This window comes from Cygnus olor, chromosome Z (genome assembly GCF_009769625.2).
Source record: "Cygnus olor isolate bCygOlo1 chromosome Z, bCygOlo1.pri.v2, whole genome shotgun sequence".
NCBI classification, from domain to species: domain Eukaryota; kingdom Metazoa; phylum Chordata; class Aves; order Anseriformes; family Anatidae; genus Cygnus; species Cygnus olor.
Window position 1 is genome coordinate 79,996,919 of NC_049198.1, and position 23,577 is coordinate 80,020,495.

General features: G+C 38.6%; 1 protein-coding gene across 13 annotated transcripts in view; it reads right to left on the bottom strand.

Annotated features, from left to right (window-relative positions):
• Positions 1 to 23,577, bottom strand: part of MCTP1 (multiple C2 and transmembrane domain containing 1) — a 240,516-nt gene that overhangs the window by 176,383 nt on the left and 40,556 nt on the right. For 9 of the 13 annotated variants that reach the window (XM_040542064.1, XM_040542060.1, XM_040542061.1 and 6 more), the window contains exon 2: positions 480 to 594. In XM_040542064.1, the coding sequence (XP_040397998.1) occupies positions 480 to 594 (115 nt within the window). Of the gene's footprint in view, positions 1 to 479; positions 595 to 17,123; positions 17,257 to 23,577 lie in introns of those variants that run through there. The other 4 variants (XM_040542071.1, XM_040542070.1, XM_040542072.1 and 1 more) reach the window with 2 other exon arrangements.

Genomic DNA, 23,577 nt, shown 5'->3' on the forward strand with positions numbered 1-23,577 from the left:
ACATGTCTCAGTGCAAACTGTAAAATGCCAACATGTGATCAGCAGATTGGCCAACAGGTAACACCTGTACACATCAAATAGAGAGTTGTTGTCTTTAAACACAGATCCATTATTTATGTTAAGCAGTCAAGGAACAAAGTAAGTAACTAGTGAACAAGACAGCAATAACCTACGTAGTTAAATTAAATCTTTCTTAGTTTGAAACTTCCTCAAAATGGAGGTAAATTAGCTAATAGTACAATTAAACCAATATTAGCTAAATATTATTTCTCTTCCTGTGTGGGTTTAGTGGGCCTTTGCTCCTTTTACTGTGTGCTTTTGAGTCACAGAACTTCTATATAGTTTTAAACAGAGTTTAACTAACACAAAATTCAAACGTTAATTGTTAAGTGAAACTTTAATAATCTCATTTAAATTTAACCAACAGACAGAACACCAACTTCCCAACATTAAGGCTGTGTTTACCAGCACGCACTTACCTCCACGATCCCTTGCTGCTAAATTCTGTCCTCTTCTTAAAGTAATGTCCAACTGGTACATTCCGGGATCCTCAGAGGGAAAATCTGCATTACTAGCTCCAACTGAACTTGTTTTCTGGAGGAGAAACAAATAAAAATACAATAGCTAATGTTACAAAGAGTTTCAGTAAGGTGTATTTTTCTATGGTATTATCATCCCATTGAATTAAGACAAGAATGTATCCCATTCCTTCACCTTAGAACTAACAGTCCAACACCAAAGAACCCAAGCCTGTCTTCAGCACAGCAGTTCCTTAGCATGCCTTTTTTGTTCCTTTTCCTTTTTAAATAACTTTTTGACTTTTCAATGGTTAAATTTGTAAATTAAAGAAAATGTTTGAAAAATGATTCTTTGATACTTGTATTTATTATGTTAACCTCCATTTTTAATTACATTCACATTCATTCCTGGTCTGCTAGAGCAGAATAAGCAAGAAAAAAAGAACCTGGACCTTGCAGTGCTGTTTGAACTAGTAATTATCAGTACTCTTAAACCCTGCATTTGTTCACCAGTGGTAATCTAGGCATCGACTAAACATAAATGTGATACAATTGTGGTGGCTGTTATAGTGCTTTGCAAATTATGTGATTTTAACACAGTTATGAAGGAGACTGGTGAAAAATATCCTAAAGACAATAAATGCAGTTGTATCCCTTCATTTGTAATACATGCATTTTTGGTCTGCCTGCACTCAGGGGCAAAGACAAGATTCTCAGAGTAGTTATTTGTACAAATTGTATCAAGAGAAATTAAAAAATAAATAAGTAAACAAAGTCAGAAGCAAAGGAACTCTCTGGAGCATATGAATAGTAACCACACTGCTGTCTCAGATGACAAAGGAGAGAAATTATATTTCCTGCTAGATTTATACAGTTCATGCTTTGAACATCACATTTAATTTTAATACTAGAATAGCTGTTTCTATTATACATACACAGTATATACAGCAGCTTCACATATTATATACAGAGCACCAACATTAGATATTCTCATGCTAGGATGTAAGTCTTCTAAGACTAGTGCCATTAATACTTTGTTATAAGATTATAGCTCCCCTGTAAGGAAAAAAAAAATGCAGCAGCACAATAGAAATACGTTGGAGAACATGTACACTAAGTCCTACACCACTGCAACAGGAAACTTTTGTTATTTCTCTTCCTAGTACCCACCTTATTTTTTTTTTAAGGTATTAATAAATATAAAGCATGAAGAAGATCACAAAATAAAGAAAATTTAATATATGCTTTACTCTTGTTATTCCAGAGTCACACCTGAGCCTAATTTATTAACCTTTGTTGCAACACATCCAGTGCTAGCCAAACCATATAGCAAGATGCTCACCAGTTCCAAAGAAATGAAATTCTTCAAAACTACTGCACTTCAGAGAAAATGGTTAGATGAGCTTTGACTGGGGAGAGATGTTGAAATCTCTCAAAAATTATCTTTTGTCTTTGTAAAGTAACTGCTGAAGCATGCCTGAAACTATCAAAAGACCTTGTAGGACTAGAGCAGAAGTCATCCACCACTTCCTTTTAATGGATTAACTCCTCCGGGTATCTCTCACTGTCTATCTCGTTCTTAAAATTACTGACCGCAGGCTGAAAATAACAAAAACTGAATTTCCACCCTGCTTTGTAAGGGTACGTAGAAGGAGATAGTCTGCTCCCCTAAGGGTACCTGGTCAAGGACAATCTTCCAAGGCAGGAGGGATAGCAAGAAAGGGAGGCAGTGATGGGAACCACGTCTGGCCAGTCACACTTCTTTATAAGAGCAGGTGAGAATGAGGCATGTTTATCCCAGTGGGGTTACCTGACGGAGGACATGTAAGCCAGGAGGCCATCACCAGAAGGAGGCCCCTGGTCTCAGAAGGGGCAGGCTAATGAGCTACCTGCACCACATCCTTCATTCATGCAGGAAGGATGAACTTTGCAGCTGGTAAGGTGTGACCAAGGGCCCCAGGCTGGCTGGGTGCAGGAAGGGCAGAGCTCTGCAGACCTGAACTGGTGAACTGCCTCTACCTGACAGAGAGCAGGCTGGGGGCTCAGCCGCCTGTGGCTATCTCCACGAGAGTCCCACGTGTGAGTGCTGTTGACCAGGGCAGCCTTTGTGGCTGGTCATGTCAGGGGCCGTGTGTCCGTGGGGTACGTGCTCAGCCTGGTACCGGCTGAACCTGCAGAGGGGACAGCAGCAGCCACGTCCCCCAGCCTGGGCAGGGACCCCAGGACCCCGGGCACAGGGCTGGGCCGCAGCCAAGGGGCAGGAGCAGTGCTGGGCCCAAGCGGCTGGAGGACTCCCATCGCTCTTCACCTCCCTTAACATGCTTCTGCAATGCACAGTATCTAATGTGGCCAGAAATAAGGAAAAAAATCTTACTGGCCTGATCCTCAGGCTCAGCCCAGGCACCGACATTCATCAGGGTGCTGTGTAAGATAAAACGTGACTTCCAAAGAAAGTGATGAACACTGAGATTTTCCTTCCCCTTTCTTGACTTTCTTCAAGAGGCTGCAGATACAAGAAGAACCACAATGTCTGCCAACATACACCGTCTCCTCCCTGATTATTCCTTGTGGTGCCGCTCTCTCACTTCCCTTCTTAGGGGCAACGCAAACTCTGTATTAAAATTAATGCTATAAATATTTCCATGTTCCCCTCCTCCTCCCTTTCTCACCTTTCCTTCCTTTTTTCTTGCAATGGAACTTTGCTTTCTTTTTTAACTTTTACTCTAATCAGTTATTCATTCAGAGAGCTGCTCAAGAAGACTAGAAATGCTTAGGTAAGAAATGTAACAGGCCTGCAGGCCATAAACAGTTACATAAATGATATAAAGCCAACAGATATTAACTACCCCTAACTATTAGGAAGTCAAAGCAGTATTTCTGCATCAGACAAGCAGCATTTGAATTATGTAAGTAAAAACTGAGGTTGACATAACATATCCAACTGTCAGTGAATCATTTTTGACCAACAATTTAAATTTCAAAATTTAACAACTATAATGGCAACTAGTAAAACAACAAAAACTACCTTTGTGCATTCTGCAGTAATGAACTTAAAGTTAGAAATACTTGCACAAGAAACTTGAGAAAATACATCGGATCCTATAATTGCCATCAGTACATCAAATACATCAAATCCTACAATTGCCGTAACCATTTGTTTCAAAAACAAATTTTCTTAAATTCCACATTGTACCTAATCATGTCAAGAACAAGCATGGCTACATGTTCTCTGTAGCCATAAAAATTTAATCACAACTAGAGGTTGTTATGAGACACACGGTTGTTTATTAATGGATGATGACACCAAGCCTGACGAGGTAAGGTCATGCCTTTATTTTTAGTGTCTAAAATGTAGAGAAGAACCTGAAAATACTTGTTTTATTATATATTTAAGAAAAATATTGAGATCCCATACAAAGAGCATAAAGGCAATTAACCATTGTTTTGCATAAGTAAAAACTTCTGTGGGAAGGCAATGCCACAATTAATTCATTTGAATTAATCCTTAGTAGTGATCTGTCATCATCTTATTTTAGAATATTCTCTTTAGCTAAATTATGACTTAATTGCCAGACTGTACAATTTCCCATAACATCTGAATTAGATTGCTTTAAAAGAAAGTTTTGATTTTGCACAAAGTCTTGTAGACAGTGAATTTTGATAGAGAGGGCAAAGACACTGATCATCTTGTAAACACTCCATGTGAAAAAGGTCAGGACAAAGGTCTTGATGACCATACAGTTCATCAGTTGGACTCTTTTGTTAAATAGGTATCATACTAAACTCCCCTGGGCAGTTCTCTTACTGAACAATGTGAGCAACACCATGAGCTGCTTTCACTTTCAGTGAGACATCCATGGTAAGACTTTCAACAGTCAACCCTTAAATAGAAAGAATCTGCAGCTACAACTCATGCTGACTCATGACATGTCAAGAGATGTCCTAACATGCCCAGAAAATGCAATGTTTAGTTGAGCTGAACAGAACATGGAGCTCACACTGGCCACACTTGTGATGACCCCTGAAAGTGGCACTCCTTTCAAGACCTGCTTTCCTAAGAACCATCTCCATATTATACAAAATCATCTGAAATCTAAAAGAAGACTATTTCAAGAGCATGAAGTCAGGAAAGAGAGAGCCCAACACCAGTTAGCTGGTTTTTCAGGTGTAAGTTAATTGAATCCTTTTCCATTAGAGGGCTACACCATGCAAGGCCATGATCATAGGGTCATATTATCACACATGGACAATGACGCTCTATTAGACCATCTATCAACAAACAGCAGAACTGATGACTTTCAAATGGAAAACACTTGGTGTTGTATTTTAAGACCAAAAATCAAAGACATCGTTAGTAATATGCAGTGTATGAAGCACATTCATGAAGCTAAGCTGTTGGCATAGAAATATGAAACAATGCTTGATCTCTGTTAGAGCAGCTCCAGGGTTTAGATGTTTACTGCCAATCTGCCACTCTGGAGACGTAAGAGACAAAGGGGAGCTGGGGAAGAACGTTCCCTTGTGCCCCTGCCATGTTATGGGTCACTACTAGTACGAAGAATCTGTGCATCTCGGCATAAAAAATTAGTCTTCTGATGCCATGAGAGGTTTCTGACACCTAAGCTCATGCAAAAGCAGTCTGTTATCAAGAAAGAAATTAAAGGTTAGTTTGTTTATTTTTTACTACGGTAGTAACTCCCACTTTATTTCTGTGAGAAATAAGGAAAAATATTGAGTTTTCTCCAAAACAACTCTAGAATAGCTGGAAACTCTGGCTTTAGTTGTATCATAAAACTGTTCACTGCTAAGCCCTTTGAGACTGACCAAACTGAAAAGTTAGGCAAGTAGTTGCACCTCTGTCTTCCGTACTATGACGGACACCTCACAGTGTTTTCCAGATACAGCAGTTTAACAACTAGATGAACAAATTATTTTTTACAGTCAAACAGATGTTGGTCATGTAGAAGGGCTGTAAGATAGTTCACTGCTAGGTACATACTGGGTACATAGCTGCAGCATTTATAAAGGGAAAAGATGTCTAGTTTTATGGCAAGTTGAATTCTTCCACGGTGTGAAGCATTCCTGATGCAGTTCCACCCCAGCATGTGAGAAAAATGATGATGCTTTGAAACTAATAGGATGGCCAAAATTGCCACCATTCACACACCATATCATTTTTCACAGTTGATTAAAAACACTATGAAACAGGAAAACACGGTGAAACTGGTAACAGTCCCTATGGCATTACCAAATTTCTGACCAAATCTTTTGAAGTCAGACTACCACTTTATGGCTATGAGATAAGAATCAGTAACATTAGTTGTGCTATATTCTTTCAAAGCACAAGACATATTTTCAGGTTAATGCAACAACCTGTCCCAAGCTGACAGCCTGGAGTTTACTAACATCTGCAAACTATCCATTGCCTTTTTCATCACCATGAATACCGACATTCTTCTTCAAAGCTATTCACTTAAGCAAACCGAAGAAATTAATGGCATTGCTCCTGTCCTACAGTTTAAATCTATCAATTAGCATGACTTTACTCCATATATTCAGGGGATATGGAAGATTTCAGGAACTCTCTGCTGCAGAAACTGAGTAGCACTTCAAAGGAACAGATCTTAAAATCTGATTTTGTTTGTTCAGTGCCAAAACTGAAAATATTAAACAATATATATATATTTTAAAAAAAACCCTACAGCTGTAATACACTCCCCCTTCCAAAAAGGATAAAAATTCTTTATTCATACAGCCCAAATATAACATTTTCCTATAAACAAAAGTATATTTTAGGAAGGCATATGAATATTACTTCAGTCTAGCTTATATCTGTGTCATCTAAACAACAGGTTACATCTCTGTTCATTTGATGTTTCATTTCAATATTCTGCCAGACTACAGTGATAAGATAAGCAAAAAGCACTTTTTTTTTTTCCCCAACATAAACAAACGCATCAGCATCAAAATGTAAACACAGACATCCAAGCAAGACCTGGAAAGGAAGTGTCTTCAAATAATTACAATTTTCCAGAGCCATGGCTTGACATAAGCAAACACTTCCTGCAGTAGACAAAGGAAAAGGGCAGTGTAACTGGAGTTCTATAGAAGCAGTGAAGAGAATCTGGCAATCTGGCTGCACTGACTGTCCACATGCTGGGGTCTTAGTCAGGAGATGGGATGGTGAAATAAATAGCATTCCTTTCATAGTCCATACAATAAATGAAATTAAATCAAAGTGTTCTGAATGGTGGATGCAAGAGACATCAACGCTGCAGGTTTGATAGCATGGCATGAAGCATCACCACAGCTTTTGAAAAAATACCAAAAATTTTGAAGCAATGTCTTGAATATTGCATAAGCAGAGTTTTCCACCCCATTTATTGCCTGGCTCAACCTCACTTTTTCAGATCATTTTCTTTTGCCAAAGCTCCTGGCTCAACTACACAGAGTGCTTTAGAAACATCTACTTATAAGGTAAGGAAAGAGATTTGAAAATTCTGAATATCTAAGTGTCTGACAACTCCTTATGCAATTAGTGGGAACTAGCTGTGCTTCAATTATAATAAAGTCAAGTGATAAGCAATTTTTAATATCCCTGAGAGTATTTACCTATCTAATTTAGAGTTATTGTGACCATTGCACTCTTAGCAACACTTTTTATTCTAGTGTTTTGGCTGATGGCAAGCCAGGAAGAACTGATGAACTTGGGAGCGAAAAAGAGTTGTGCACCCCATTTCATCTCATTCAATCTACTTCCCCTGCTCCCTAATAATGAGGCAGGTGTAAAAGGCAAACCCATTTCAATATCAAAATAAAAGAATATTCTGCTATTTTAAATTGGAAACATGCAGAAATTATTGTAGCATTTTATATCTGCAAATAACATGGTTTTTGATTGACCACATACATGCTTCAGATGGGACTGGTTACTTTGTTAGTTTGCCATACAACAGATGTTTCCCACTGGCTTGATATGAGTACTTACAACAGACGTAAAAAACCTCAACTGTGCTCTTAAAGATTTAGAATTGGATAAAATGTACAGATGACCTGTGAAAGATTTTGCATATAAGCTCTTTATCACATAATGGCAACAGCAGATACGTGTTAGTCTGAAATGTCTTGATTATGAAGAACTATAAATTCAAGATTATTTCTGCAGAATGAAGAAACTTTAACTTAGCATTAATCTCATACACACACACACACACACACTTCTACATATGTCAGTATACTCTGCATGTGACTATCTAGTTTACATTGTCAGGAAATACATTGTGGTTAAGTAAGAGATAGAAGTGCACAAAACGTTTGGCCTCCTCTTTCCTGAGCTTTTTGACTACATGTGAAACAGCTATTGAATCTGTTGATTAAAAATAACATGTAAGAATTAAGAAGCAGTACTCTCATTTATATCTGCAGAATAATTGGAGTATTTTTTGTGACATCTGTACTATTGTTGCTCTTTGATACTGTAAATGAGCATTTGCTTTCAGTTGCTTTCAAATAAAATAAAACTGATTACTTTCAACAGCTTGCAAGATTTCCTTCTGAAATTGTAACAAATAGATGAACAAATAATAGTAAAAGATGTAAGCATATTAACATTTTGAAAGTTTCGGTATTCAGAAGTACACTTCAAATCACTCATTTCAGAAGAAGCAGTAGCCCTGTCTGGCAGCAGAGGAAACCAAACACAGACAAAGACAAAGCAATCCGAAGAGATTTGATCAAGTTGTTCCTTCTTCCATCTGCTTTCATATTCTGTTTGCTCAGTTTGCTACCATTTATTCATTGAAATCTACAATAAAATTTTACCTCTGCAGGATCACTTCTAGACACTAAGATAGTAAAGCAAGCAGAAAATAAAAACAAACAGTCCCTCCTCCACCAAGACCATACATTGTGCTTGAATAAAGCAGCCATGGCTTCCTTCCTCTTTTCATCACATTTCTCTGCTCCATGTGCTGTGCTCCCCTCCCTCCAAGGCTTTCATCCTCCCTTGTTATACCACAAATCAAAAGCTCACATCTAGACTCTGCTCTGTGAAAAGAAACTGCTTTAATTGTGCCAAATCCTTCTGGGGTTATCAATGTTTCTAACAGACACAACAGTTTACCTTCGTACAACAAACTACAAGCATGGAGTTTTAGACCAAAAACTTTTCAAGCATTTTCCAGCTCTTACTCCTTTTTTGACCCTTCAAAGTATAGTGCCTCAACCTCTTTGTAAAGAGTTGTTGAAGAGGTTTTTTGGAAAGTCCAAATAAATTTTACCACTGTCTTCCTTTGTCTGGTACTGCTTTGATAAATTTATGCATATTCATATAAATAAATAAATGCATAAATAATTTTAAAGCTTTTTAAAACTTTTTAATATACCGCGTATTCAAAACTGTGTTATAGAAAACATGTGGTTAGAAATACTATATTAGGTATTTCAGCTGCTGAGTTACAAGTTTGATCAAGTTCATAAGTACTGATATATCACTTCAGTGACCTTAACATTACTTATTTTTTCCTAGCACTCCTGTTTTTAGCAAAACTTCTTTTTGCTGAAAATTCGGCTGGTTTAAGACTTAGGTTTTCCTCTCCAAGAAAAGTGATTTGTTCCAACTTAGCAGTTTGCTGTGGAACCATGTTTGTTAACACCTTATTCATTGTTTTTCATTAAGCCAGGAAATAGCATGTCTAGAGTAGGTTCTTCCTCAGCAGCTTTCCTGGTCTTTCCCTTCACCAGCAACTTCAAAGGACAAAAGCTTCCCTTACCACTGCGTGTGACTTTTCAGGAGAAGCTGACTGCTAAAGATGTAAGGCAGGGATGGGTTGTGTATAATTCCATTTCAGATAATATTACAGAGGAAATCAGGAATAAATTAAATACATATGCTAGATAAATCAATACGCTTCTGATTTGACATCTAACTATCAGATTATAACAAAGGCTAGGGTACTCCTATTGCTTTCTCTTTAAAGTATCATTTGTGTCACAGAAAATGCTTAAGGTAACATTCTACTTTGTGATTTAGAAATGTGGGTATCTTTTGTAGAAAACAGGTGGCAGTTTTGTTTTATTCTATATTAAACAATTTTTGCTGTTCAGCAGCAAATGACAAAAAGCATTCAACCACAGTAGCCCTAAGCCTGCAAAACATGTATGCCAAAGTGCATATACCTGAACGCGACCAAAGCATCCCTTCACAGCACTGAGCCCATGTCCTAATTTATACAAAAACTGACATTGCAAATTACCATTTCAGAAAACTAATGCAACAAAAAAACATTTACCCATTGCAACATCCGTTATAAATGGAAGCCCGATGGGTATTGGAGGAAAATATTTTCTAAATATATTACCTAAATTGTCTCTCCTTTACAGCGTATAAAATTCAGATACTTATTTATATAAGCCTGAAAGCCTAGTTAACTAAAAAAGAAGCTTTCCAGACTGCATGTAGTTACCTGGAGTTTTATATAATAAAACACACAAAAAAAAAACACGTTATTTTCTGACATCCAGAAATAACTCGGTTTTCAGTAGAAAAGCTATAAACCAGGAAGAACTGATCCATTCCCAATACAAAACTTCCCCAATTAAACCAGTACTATCAGAACATACCTTACCTGAAATATATTTTCTTGCTGCAAGCAAACAAGTAACTGTACTGAAGTGAGCCACATAATACCAAGATAGTAGCATAAGAAAAATTATTCACCAGTCTGCAGTTGGATGGACATTTGTTATCAGCAATTGTTATCAGCAATTCTAATTGAGATCACTTTGGCTTGACCTAGATTAAATGCTTCCAAAAACTCGAAATTGAAGTCCACACTGAATAATATAGATTTTTCATTCCTGAAGGTTTCAGAATCTCTGAAGAAGATTCTCTACTTCTCTACTTCTCCTTGTTCCTTTAAATACATTTTCTTTCATAATTTGTAATAATTTTTATATGTGCTGGTCACAAAAAGGCTTCCTACTTTCAACAGGTAAACCCACAAGCCCAGAAAAAGTTAAACCAAAATCCGGTACAAGCAGCATAACAAAGAGTGGCAAAGATGAGATGGAAATAAAAAATATACTGAGAAGGAAGTCGAGTGCTGAAACATGCAACTTTTAGACCTCATTACTAAGGCCTATAAATGTATTAGAGATCGATATTACTTCTGATATATTTATGCACATGATTTAAATTTTTACCAAACTCCCACCACAATCTTACAGCTATGTTTCACACAAGCTCCTTAACTCAGCAGAGACATTACTGCATAATCTCTGATACAAGAACAAGATGAAAAGAAATGACAGCAAATACGTTTTCTACAAGGAACCAAGAGATATACAAATATCCATAGTTGAGAATCTTGGAGACTGAGAACCTGAGTCTGACTGAAAAATTCCAGTTGAGGAGTAATTCAAGGTTTCCAGTTTTGAACACAACAAAAATTTGGTCTTCCACACAGAAAGTATCTGTAATACTACTAGGTCTAACATTTTTTTTACATCATTGTGGTTTTTTTTCCTACCTATGGCAAAGCTGGGAGCTGTTCCATGCTACTTTAAGATACTCACCACTTGTCTTGATTCGTCTAAATACTGTGTAAGTATAGGGGAAAAAAAAAAAAGTAGAATGTGTTCCTGAAATAGAAATGGCAATGGCCAAGTATGTCATAGCTGTTTTTTTTGTTTGTTTGTTTGTTTGTTTGTTTGTTACTGATGAGCGACAATGCAGAACTCTACGCTGGGAATGATGACTGATACTGCAACATGGCATTTCTGGTCCATGATAGCAGATTGCAGTACTTTCACTAAGGTGAATTTTTTCAAAATTTTAGGCATGGATTTACTGCTCAGACCTTCCAAGAGCTTGATGGAGGCCCCAGTGATGGCATTTAGTGGCCCAGAGAAGTAGCTGGAGGAGACAGAAACAGCACATACCAAGTCAGATACCCAGGTGGCAAGATGAGAAGTTGTAACGAGCTCAGAAGTACTACTATAGGTCTACTGTTTATTAACTCAATCCTACTCAGTACTCGCAGTTCCCAGGAGAGAAACCAGCTGTGGGGTGGGATACAGTTTACAAGGAAGAGTAGCAGTGGTGCTTTTTGGTTGGAGAACAGGACAAGGCCCTGTCCTCTAATGGCAAATCCCACCACTGCCCAGTCAATACCTAAGGCAAAAAAATCAAGCCTATCTTTTAGAGACCTGACATAGAATCACAGAATCACAGAATTGTAGAGGTTGGAAGGGACCTCGGGTCCAACCCAAATTGCTGTTCACATGCTGTTCGCATTTTAGCTCCACCATTGGCTGATGTAAAAGGAAAAAAGCAAGAAAGCAATCTGTGCAGAAGTCCTCAGAAAGTTCGTGAAATCCCATCAAATTGGGACTGAACAGTACCAATCCTCTCAAGAATCCACCTGAATCTTGAACTAATTTATCAAATATCAGATGGGGAGAAATGCTTTTGCAAACAGAAGAAACGACAAACCCCACCAAAGTCTCACTGATCTCCTAAGTAAAAATAATTCCTCCATGAGCAGCAGTATCCACCATAGCGCATAAGTCGTCTGCAGCGTGCATCTTTGGTTAGGAGCTGGTATCACCGAATGCCAGATAAAATGGAGAAGTGCTTTCCCGTCACCATTAGTCAGTGTGTCTCTGGCAAGTGTCAGAGAATGACAAGACAAAGCCCAGACCCAGAATAACACCCTACTGTCATAATTAACTAGCCGAGTGCCAAGGAAAACAAAATTAAACTCAGGCAGCTTTTGAAGAGAAGTCTGTCTGCTGACTGGAGAAGCAGTGTAGCCATTTCCCTCCATTAGCCATAGAAGGTACTTTAATTTTGTCCAATTAGATAATGTGGCCTACTACAGCTTTGCAATCTGGAGATAGATGACAAAATCTGAGTTATTAGCAGCTGAAACCCCTGAATTTCTTAAGGGGACAGTTCAAGAACTGACTCTTCAGAAAGATGTTTCCCCTCTCCATCAGGAAGAGATACAGATCTGATTCATCAATAATTTGTAAACCTAGTCTCATCTTACAATGATGCTGAAGGACTTGCAGAACCTTACAAGTGCTGGAAACTATTCCTAATTGACATAAATAATAAGGAAGCATATATGAGCTATTATCTTAAGAAAGTTTTTCTAGAATGGGGAAAACAACAATAACCAACTGTCATTTTTCACAAGACAACAGTTCATACTGTCTTGTGAATACATACCATAAAAAACCACCACCAACAACCCAGAAAAAACAGAAAACATGTAATTCTCTTAATGCAAATAATGCCATTATCACAAAAATCACTATGAACAATTTTCCAAAGGTAAATATGTCTTAGCATCTTTGAGTAAAATAAGAGTATCAGTATAGTAACTGAGAAATTAATCTTTAAGTGCCTATAAAGCCAGCATCATTACAACTGGGAAAAGTAAATGTGGATGGCTAAATCAGAAAATTAAGCAGAAAACAAATGTGCCAGTCAGTACCATTGGGACAAGCATTCCCACCAGCTGAGTTGATTCAAGTTTTATGACAGAGCCTCAGCCAAGTACCAACAGGGCTGTTCTGCTGAAGGCAGGTGATGGAAGACCAAAGGTGTCCAAAGAAGGGCAATGAGGCTGGTGAAGGGTCTAGAGAACAAGTCATGAGGAGCAGCTGGAGGCACTGGGGCATTAAGAAATAAGCAAATCAACTGCTTGCTAACTACGATTTTTTAAGGACGAGGGACGTCAGGGACTTGGAGAAAGGAAGTGCTATATTCAAGCTGGAGAAGGATCTGGCTTACGGTGGGAACTATGCCTACTCATGCAGCATCAACGTAGGATGTGGTATGTCCAGCTCTGCCTCATCCATCACGGCTGACTAGGAAGTTCTTCAGTCCAAAAGAGCTGACACATGCCAACACAGCAGAGGATGAATTGAGTTTCTTCCACAAACAGACAGCTAGCTAGAAATCCAAAGGATACTCCCAGTAATTAGAGCTGTCTCCATTTAAGTGGACTCCCAGAGGAGATGCTTTCTTTGCACTACTACTGATACACTTCATTTGATCTAGCCACCTGTACATCCCTGCAGTTTTTCCACATGCATTAACACCTTAGAGGAGGATTGTTAGAACAGGAGTTAACAATGAAACTCAAGACAATTTGGTAAATTAGGTTGCCCAAAGGAGCTGCGGATGCCCCGTCCCTGGAGGTGTTCAAGACCAGGCTGGATGGGGCTTTGGCCAACCTGGTCTGGTGGGTGGCATCCCTGCCTATGGCAGGGGGTTGGAGTTGGATGATCTGTAAGGTCCCTTCCAACCAGAGCCATTCTACAATTCTGTGATCATTTGATGAACTGTCTGCCATAATTTGTTGTAGCATTCCTCTCCCTAATCTCATTCCCTATGCTGTCCCTTCATCCATTTTTTTGTTTTATAGGGAAATTGAGCAAAAATTGCTTATAAGAAAAATCTAGAATCACAAAGGAGAAAGGTTTGCTCTTAATTCTAGGGATAGTATTAGATAGATACTGCTCTTCATTAATTCTTATATAACAAATATTATGCAAGAATTTCTAGAGCAAGTTTTATATCAGATTGTTCATCTTCATGTGCAAAAAGTTACCAACTCTCTATTTTATCCCACAGGTGCATGGAGCTGATTAATGGCTTCAGTCTTCAGTTACCAGAATTTCTCACAACTGTTTACAAAAGCAATCACCTCTAGCTGAAAGTTAATTTAAAAACATACTAAATGTAAACAGGACCATGATAAATTGATTAGAGAGTAACACTTTAAAATCTATTTCAAGTGCAAAACAAAACCCTAGAAAAAGGTAAAGGCTGTTTTCCATGCCCCCTGTTGTTTTTTTCACCAGCTTTTCCAGTTTCGAGAGGTGCCTCAGCACTCGTTTCCCTTCTGCTCAGCAGACTTTGAGAAAAGCCTTTTGTAAACCTTTTGTATGAGGGCGGTCAAACAGTACACCAGACTGCCCAGAGAGGTTGAGGGCATGCTCAAAACCTGACTGGACACAGTCCTGGTCAGCCTGCTCGAGATGACCCTGCTCTGGACAAGAATTTTTAAAAAGGGCTACTTCCAAAAGCAAACCTCAACCATTCTGTGTTTCTCTATTGCTTTGAAATACCACAGCAAATAAAGCATATGCTGACCTCAACTACCTTTTCTGAAGCATGTTTGTGAATGGACTCGTATACCAGTGTTGCCGTTGACATTAGGAACTACCATCCTCTCTGCCTGTTAGGAGCAGAGCACGTCCAAGATACACATGAGCACCGAACACTTCAAACAAGCGTACATACATGCCATGACTTTATTCTGCACTGCTCATGTTCATTTTAAATCAAACCTTCCCCTCTACCCACTTCAGACTTTTTCTTTAAAGCAAGACATTATTTTCAAAGGTACAGCAATATATTATATATCAGCATATAAACATGAAGCTGCTTCATTGATAAGCATATAACATGCCATGGATCCTAAGTAAAAACAGTAATAAGTAAAAAGCACCACTGATGTTGGTGTTCTCAGTTACACACAACAAACAAACCCCTAACCACATAACTAAAAAGACAACAGAAAAAAAAAAAAAGGACAAAACCTGCCTCTTAATAGACTCCACGATCATGCCGCATTGCTCGTTCAACAAACCTACTACAGCTTGAGGATATCCATTTTCTGAGACCATTTATGTACAAAGCACACAGTCCACCTAGCAGACATTGATGGCATTTTCTTTTTCCAATAGAGCAATGAAGCCACAGATTTTCAAAGACCAGATTCACTTTCAAACTCACCAGTCACATTCACAATCACTGTAATTCTAGTCTACACAATGCCTTTGGACCAGGAATAAATTGCTTTTAAATTATTTCACAAAACCTTTAAATTTACCTTCCTTTTTCAAAAATCCCAAGAGCATAATCTTTTTCAGAAATTAAAAAATCTGCTTCTTTAAGCCAAGGAAATGAAAAGCATCATGAATTGAATTAGATCTGCCTTTCATCTGTGCAGAATTACTCAGTTCCCAGGACAAGCCAGAAGAATGAATACTCCTGAGCCATTTTGGTTTTGAGAAGATTATGGTACGATACATGGGCTGTCTGAATACGTTTTGGCAACTCATGAACATGTGATGCACACACAAAGTGAACAGGGAAACAAAATCAGCCTCTAAAGGGGTGGACAATACACTGAAAAAAAACCACAGATTACAGTCACACAGTTTTTCCTGTTCAAAATAACCTTACATTCCTAAAATCATCATTTTTTGAAGCATTAAAATAATGTCTGCATTTCCGCATTTCCTTTTTTTTTTTTTTTTTTTTTGCCTGCTTTCATTTTTCCTAAAGTCTCATGCAGATACGGTACCAATCTAATTGCTGATAGCTAGCATTTCTATCATCTCTAGAGAAACTTGCCATATCAAGCACAAAAATCCTCTCACTTGCCTGAAGAGTGCACAATTACACTGCAAGTTATGTCAAACACCGCACGTGAAGGATAACTCAATAGGGAACAAGAGACAGGTGTCACATCCATATCAAAAGAAGAATCTGTGAACAATTAGCCATCTCCCTTTCAAAATGAGAGATGCCTGAAGTCAATGTATATGCCATATGCATCATTCTCTCAAAAGAAAATAACCATCAGTCATTTTATTTAAAAATATGCTGTCCACATTTGCACAACAGAAAACCATACTAAAATATCCTGAATTTAATTGTCCATATTATTAATAATAATTAATTATATACTTAAATATGCATACACTTTAAGTAACTCACATTACTTTACAGAAGTAGCTTTATGCTTAAATTATGTGCCAAGGTTATATTTTAAATTCTGTAAAGTGTAATTATCAGAACACAACATTTGTATTACTATGAATTCATTTTAAAACTAGTAAATTGATAGTGCCGCTATCATTAAAACAACACTAAGCAGTTACCAAGAGAAACTTCCTTGGTGCTTTTACTCATAGTTCAAGAGATCGCTGTAAGGAAGATAACACTAGTCTAGTAAATACAAATGGCAAAAACATATTAAAAATAAGATTCCAGTTTTACAAAGTTAGATTTAATTGAACATGAACTGCCTAGGCATTTCAATATTTTCAGCTGTCATTAAAGAATGACAGTGTGTGTTACAGCCATAAAATCCATCAAAAAATCCACACACTATGCAGCAGGTATCTGAGAGCAACTTAAAAGGAAGAATGACAGTCTTCAAACTACCTGATCCATCAGTAAATAAATAGATTCTTCTGTTAACGTGGAGCATTCAGTGAAAGAACAAAAACTGTGTGATTTCAGTAGCGTTTTCCTCCTATATTCTAAACAGCTGCAAACATTAGTCCACTTATAAGTGACTGATGCTTCTGTCCGTGTGATTTTGTATACTCTTAATGGAATAAACATTTTTCCCCATTTTGCATTACTCACTTTGGACATGCAGATTTCATCAGAAGCATGTATTTAATTATTTTCAACATAGACTTTTAAATTACCTGCATTTTAAAACAGGATGCATATACATAATGATAAATCAGAACCTGTTATACTTTATAAAGAAACGAAATTCCTACCTTATCAGGTCCAAATGGAGAAGTTCCCACAGCTTTCACCTATCTGAAATAGTATTACAGCAGTGAGTTAAAAACCTCCTGCTTCACAAAGATACTTGCTAAGCGGAGTTAGCCTTGTGAGCTGACAACTGCTCAGTAAAACTGCTCACCTCCAGCTGGTAGCAACAGCTCTGTGCAAATATCACTTGACTACTGCTGTGAACTGCAGCTACTCAGAGTGAAAGTAAGATAAGACTTGATACGTGAATATGTTTCAACACATTCAGAGGAAATGACTCAACTATCTGCACATCTTTAAACACTGGAAAATGCTTCCTCCCCCACCCCCAGCCGCAGAAGGTGGTATAAACGAAAGTTGCTGTCATTTATTCATTAAACACTGGCATGAACCACACATGAAAGTTCAACTTGTGAACACTAGATCCTAGATAATCCCTACGCTGATTTTGCCAATTAATGCCATGAGTGGAGAAATACAAAACTTAAATGTTTGTTTTACTACATGAACACATACGAATTTTATGAAAGTCAAATAAAATACATACTTTCTACCCCAGTATATTCACTCTGAAGACACTTCCAAAGGAAGGCTCTACAGAGGGACCTGGATAGGCCGGACCAATGGGCTGAGGCCAACTGTATGAGGTTCAACATGGCTAAGTGCCAGGTCCTGCACTTGGGGCACAACAACTCCATGCAGCGCTACAGGCTTGGGGCAGAGTGGCTGGAAAGCTGTGCAGAGGAAAAGGATCTGGGGGTGCTGGTTGATGCTCACCTGAACATGAGCCAGCAGTGTGCCCAAGTGGTCAAGAAGGCCAACGGCATCCTGGCTTGTACCAGAAATACTGCAGCCAGCAGCACCAGCGAGGCGACTGTCCCCCTGTACTCAGCTTTGGTGAGGCCGCACCTCCAGTGCTGTGTTCAGTTTTGGGCCCCACACTACAGGAAAGACATCAAGGCTCTGGAGCATGTCCAGAGAAGGGCTCTGAAGCTGGTGAAGGGCCTGGAACACAAGTCTTACGAGGAGCAGCTGAGGGAGCTGGGGTTGTTTGGTCTGGAGAAGAGGAGGCTCAGGGCAGACCTCATTGCTCTCCACAGCTACCTGAAAAAAAGGTGTGGGGAGCTGGGGGTCTGCCTCTTCTCATAAGTAGCTAGTGATAGGACCAGAGGGAATGGCCTCACGTTGTGCCACAGGAGGTTTAGGTTGGATATTAAGAATAATTTCTTCACTGAAAGGGTTGTGCAGCATTGAAACGGGCTGCCCAGGGAACTGGTTGAGTCACCACCCCTGGAGGTTTTCAGAAGACATGCAGATGTGGTGCTTAGGGACATGGCTTACTGGTAGACTTGGCAGTGCGAGATTAATGGTTGGGCTTGATGGTCTTAGAGGTCTTTTCCAACCTAAATGATTCCATGATTCTAACTAATTTAAACAGATTTAAAAACACTATTCAGATAACAACTGCTATTAATCTCTCATAAAACTTCAAAAATTTTTCTTCTTGGCCAGTACAGAAATATCAGAAGCTGAAAAAGAAGGAGTGAAGACAAAAAGGCTGAGATAAAAATAATGTAGATCTTATTCAATAGAATTTCAACATATCTTCAGTTTAAGTGAGTTAAGTGCAAATATTCCACAACTGGATACACATCATTATTTGTATGATGTTAGAGTCTGTCCAGTCTTATCTACCCTTAGTACGGCACTTAATTTATTTTTTTAATCTCCACTCACTGAAGAAAATCTTGCTTTAATTTAGCTTGAATCTTGAATATGCAAAGAGAAATGGCTCTCTTTAAAATCCTTATATGTCTTCAACATTTTGTAGTCAGCTCTATAGATTTAAAATTCTTCTACATCAGATTGCTTTTGATCTAAGTGATCTCAGTTTTACAGGCTTTGGATCTCCTGCATTAAGCATAATATTCCACAGCAGCCGATGAATGAGCACAACCTGGAAATGTGGATTTTCTCTTCCTAGACTTCTCCATTTCACAGAGAAGCCCCTTGATGCCTGGGACACCCTCACACACTGGTGCAGTTTACCCTGTACTATGTCAGTCTAGACTTAAATTTAGTGGTGTGCCTGTGAACTACGAGTTTCAAACTCTATGGATAGCCAGAAAGTATGTATCATCCTGCAGCCAAACATAAAAATAAAAAACATAAAAAGTGTTCTCATGAACCTGTCGGTGTGATAGGAACATTGAAATAACTGATCTAATATGTATCACTATTGGTTCTAATGAAAAAAACATTAAAAATACCAGTTTGTTCCTCAATAGCACCTTGCTACAAAGGAGAAAAAAAGTATGGTGGAATTAGTTATTTCATGTCAACCACATACTAACCAACTTGGGTACTAGACTAGGTCAGAACATTCCACCATTTTCATAATTTTAACTCAGTTTAATGGTGGAATTAAATATTTCTCTTGGCATAAAAAAGTCATTCCTAAAGAAAAGAAGAGTAAACACCAGAATCACTCACACAAGGAACAAGACTGTGACTACAGGTTCTGATAGACCTGGATCAGATGCAATATACCAAAATAACAGAAAACATAGGAAATGCATGCAAAAGAAACCCCAAAAAGTCATCATCCCTATGGCATGAAAAAATATTATATATGTTACACGTGACATATGACATGTTCACATAGATGACACTGCTGGAATCTTCCATGTGAAGAGCTGAAGACAACCTAGATTTTGGCAGACTCCTGAAGCAACTTAGGAGAACAAGTTAATAAGGAGTAAAGTATCCCCTTTCTCTACTGGAAGAGAAATTTTCCCTAAAACAGCAAAGTTTTATTTTGAATTGATAGTGATGTTTTTGTTGTTAAAATAAAGATTTGTGTAGCTTCCGTGGCTTCAGATACATGCATATGCCCTTGCTCACGTGATTTAATTCCTCTATGCCTTGCTTTTGATTACTGGAAGCAGAGTAATAATTCTCCCTTACTTTACAGGTGATGTTGAGCACTCAGACACTACCATGAGAAGGTCTGCAAAAGGAACAATAGCATCTGTTATCTCCCTGGCTGCTGCGCCAGAGAACAATGAATTCATTTGCAAGTAGCACATATGCTTTTATTCTCATTTAACAGCAATTTCCAAAGAATCTCACTTATTTATGTAGAAGAAAAACGAGCAATGGAGGACAGAAGTCTACAGAAAGCAAGAAGAAATTTCAATCTGTACATTTGTTAAAGCCATGTCCTTTATCACTGCTTCCTGCCTTCAAAGCAAGAAATTCCACCTGCTACAAAAAATAAATACTAAACAAGTTCTTAGTATGGTCAAAATCCACCTGGAAAGACCTGTGTGCAGAAGCGGCTTGAAAGCTGATTAAGGAGACATTCCAGATGATGACAAAAGAAAGCACTTTGCTACTCAAGACCACAAGGGAGGTTGCTGATGGAGACTCACCCCAGTGAGCCCCTTAAAGTTGTGGATAAAACAGGGAGAAGGAGTTGACAAGGTTTCCCATCAGGTGCACTCTTGCACTGCGGATCTAGACCCAGGTATCCCCTTCTTGACTGATGCCTCCTGAACTCTCCCCACGAACCACATGGTCGCTCCTGACAGCCACTCTCCCACCTGCTCATGCCAAGGGCTTCCCCCAGAGCCACTGATAACCAGCAGAGGTGAAAAGGAAACGAGTATGGACTGAGAAATACTGTGCTTAGTGCTCAACTGACAGCTTGGAAGAAAAGGTATTATGCTGAAGTCCCCACTCTACAGTGGTGTGCATCTCCCATTATGGTGGGAGAAAAGCTTTTTGTTTTTTTCCTGTCTCTTTTTTTTTGTTGTTGTTGTTTTCAGAATGTACCTCTCTCCTTAGTTTCTAAAGGCACATGATGATGTATTGTTAGGCTAACAAACATTTTGAAAATATGTTTTTTGAAACCCTACAACAGAGGATGAGAAATCAGTTATTTGAAAGGCAAAACAGGGCTCATAGCTGTCTGCTATGAGAAATCAGAGATCAGACAATAGACCCGTGACACTGAGTAAAGTGTTTTTAAAATGTGAGTTTTCTACTGAAGCTCGTATGTAATAAACACAGACTTTCTAAAGAACATCTATAAATTACGGTTAGATGACTTTGCTTTTGAAACAATCTGAAAAGTTTCTTCAGTGTCAATGTGACATATTGAGGAATAATGAACTGACTAACTACACTCTGATCTATTCATCTGAATAAAACGTGATAGAGTACATTGACCTGAAACAGTGGAACAACATAATTCAGTGAACAGACGATTGTGGTGTTATTTTTCTTCAGAGAACTTTACAGCTTCTTGAGTAGTGTCACCTTTTTGATAGCATGCTGTACCATTCAAAAGGAAAACACTATCCATAATAGTTTTGCAATCTTTCTTCCTGATTTAGCATTTTAAATTAATACAGAATTAATGAGATATTATACCAATACTAACAACAGCTAAGGGGAAAATCATTTTCAGCTCAGGAAAAGACAGTAATAGTAAGAGTGTAACAACATCTGATTAGAAAGATGCACGCATATCATATTCTATATTGATATGCCTAGCAATGTACTTCTTTCAACTCAAGAAGAAATTAGTTTACAGTGTACTAGGATTTTCTTTAATTTCACTGAATGCCAATACTGTCACTACTGATAAATGTTTAACTTCCTACAGGCTAATTTAGCACCACACAAACACTGTGGAGGTCCCGGTGTGCCACGGAACAGTTTTTCAGGTTTCAGTATGGAAAACGCTGCTGAGGCCAGGACTTCTTCCTTTATTCACTGTTTGCAGACTTTACATTTGTAATTGAGGAACAGAACAGTAACCTTAACCTTTAACGATAACGGTCAACTAATGGTAGCAAAACTATGATGCAATTAGTAGGAATGATTTATTTCTCTACAACTACTAATACAAATTACCCTGTAACTTGACGAATGCCTCTGAGTGTTTCCTCTGCCTAGTGACAGCATTCTTCATCTACATTTCTTATTACTTGTATCTGCCCACATGAAGTATTTCTGCAGATGGAATCAAATACACTTTCCTCAGATACTGATTTTCCTACCAAAACGTGAAAAAATACCATAAATAACAACCGATTTTACTGATTATTTATTCCTCTAACCTTATTCCTGTAGACCACTAAGCAGGCAGTCAGCTGGAAAGAAAACTGAAACCAGTTACTCCTTGTACATGCGGAAGTCCTGGAAATTATTTGAGTCGTCCTGCTCCCTGTAAGCACGCTTCTCCAAAATTAACCAAGAGAGTTCATCTCCCAGAACATAAAGACAGGGCTTCTCATGCCTGCCTCTGTATTATACAAAATCAAAAAAAAAAAAAAAAAAAAAAAAAGTTGGTGGAGGTAAAGAACCCCTTGATACAAACCAGAGAAAAAAAAAAAAAAAAAAATCAAACACAGCGACCACAACTGTCCTGCCAAGAACTTCACAGCAAACCCTGGTAGAGGGGACTTCTCTACAGATAGAGAGCAGCAAGTCTGCCAGATCATCAGCAGATTGCCCAGGAAAGATCCTATCTACCAAACAGACCTCTCCAAGTAAGTTATAAGAAGTAAGTTATGGGTATTCAACCCATTACTTGCACTGTTACACTACTAGCAAACAGGGAGTAAAAATGCTTCTCCTAGTACACGATCCACAAAGGAATAGCCTGAGGCATGGCTATCAAAGAAGCTGTTAAATCAGTATTTTAAAGTAGAAAACACAGACATTATTTAGAACAATGAGAGTTGTGCAAAGGTATCCTAGTTTTGGCTGTGACAGAGTTGATTTTCCTTCTGGTGGCTGGTATGGTGCAGTGTTTTGGATTTAGGATGAGAACAATGCTGATAATACACCAATGTTTAGATGTTTAGCTGTTGCAGAGCAGTGCTTGCACTAAGCCAAGGACTTTCCAGCTTCTCACACCGCTCTGCCAGCAAGGGGTTGGGGGGGCCAGAACCAGGACAGCTGCCCCCAGCTGCAAGAGGGATGTCCCATACCATGGGGCATCATGTGGGACAATTATATGGGGGGGCTGGCCAGGGGGCTGCTGCTGCTCGGGGTCTGGCTGGACATCAGTCAGATGATGGTGAGGAGTTGCACTGTGCATCACTTGCTTTGTACGTTCTTTATATCATTATTATTATTGTTTTCCTTTCCTTTCCTGTCCTATTAAACTGCCTTTATCTTGACCCATTGGTTTTCACTTTTTTCCCCAGCTCTCTCCCACATCCCACTGGGGGAGGTGAGGAATGGGTGAGCGAACAGCTGTGTGGTGCTGTGCTGCCTGCTGGGTTAAACCACAATAACGGGATGGAAAACCTGCTGCAAATCAGCGCTGACCTGTGCCTGCATGCTAGGCAGAGAGCATGGCTTCACTGAACAGCTGCAGAAAACTCACTCACCTGTAAAGAGGCAGCAGCCCACACAGCAGTGAAGCTGACAGTAAAT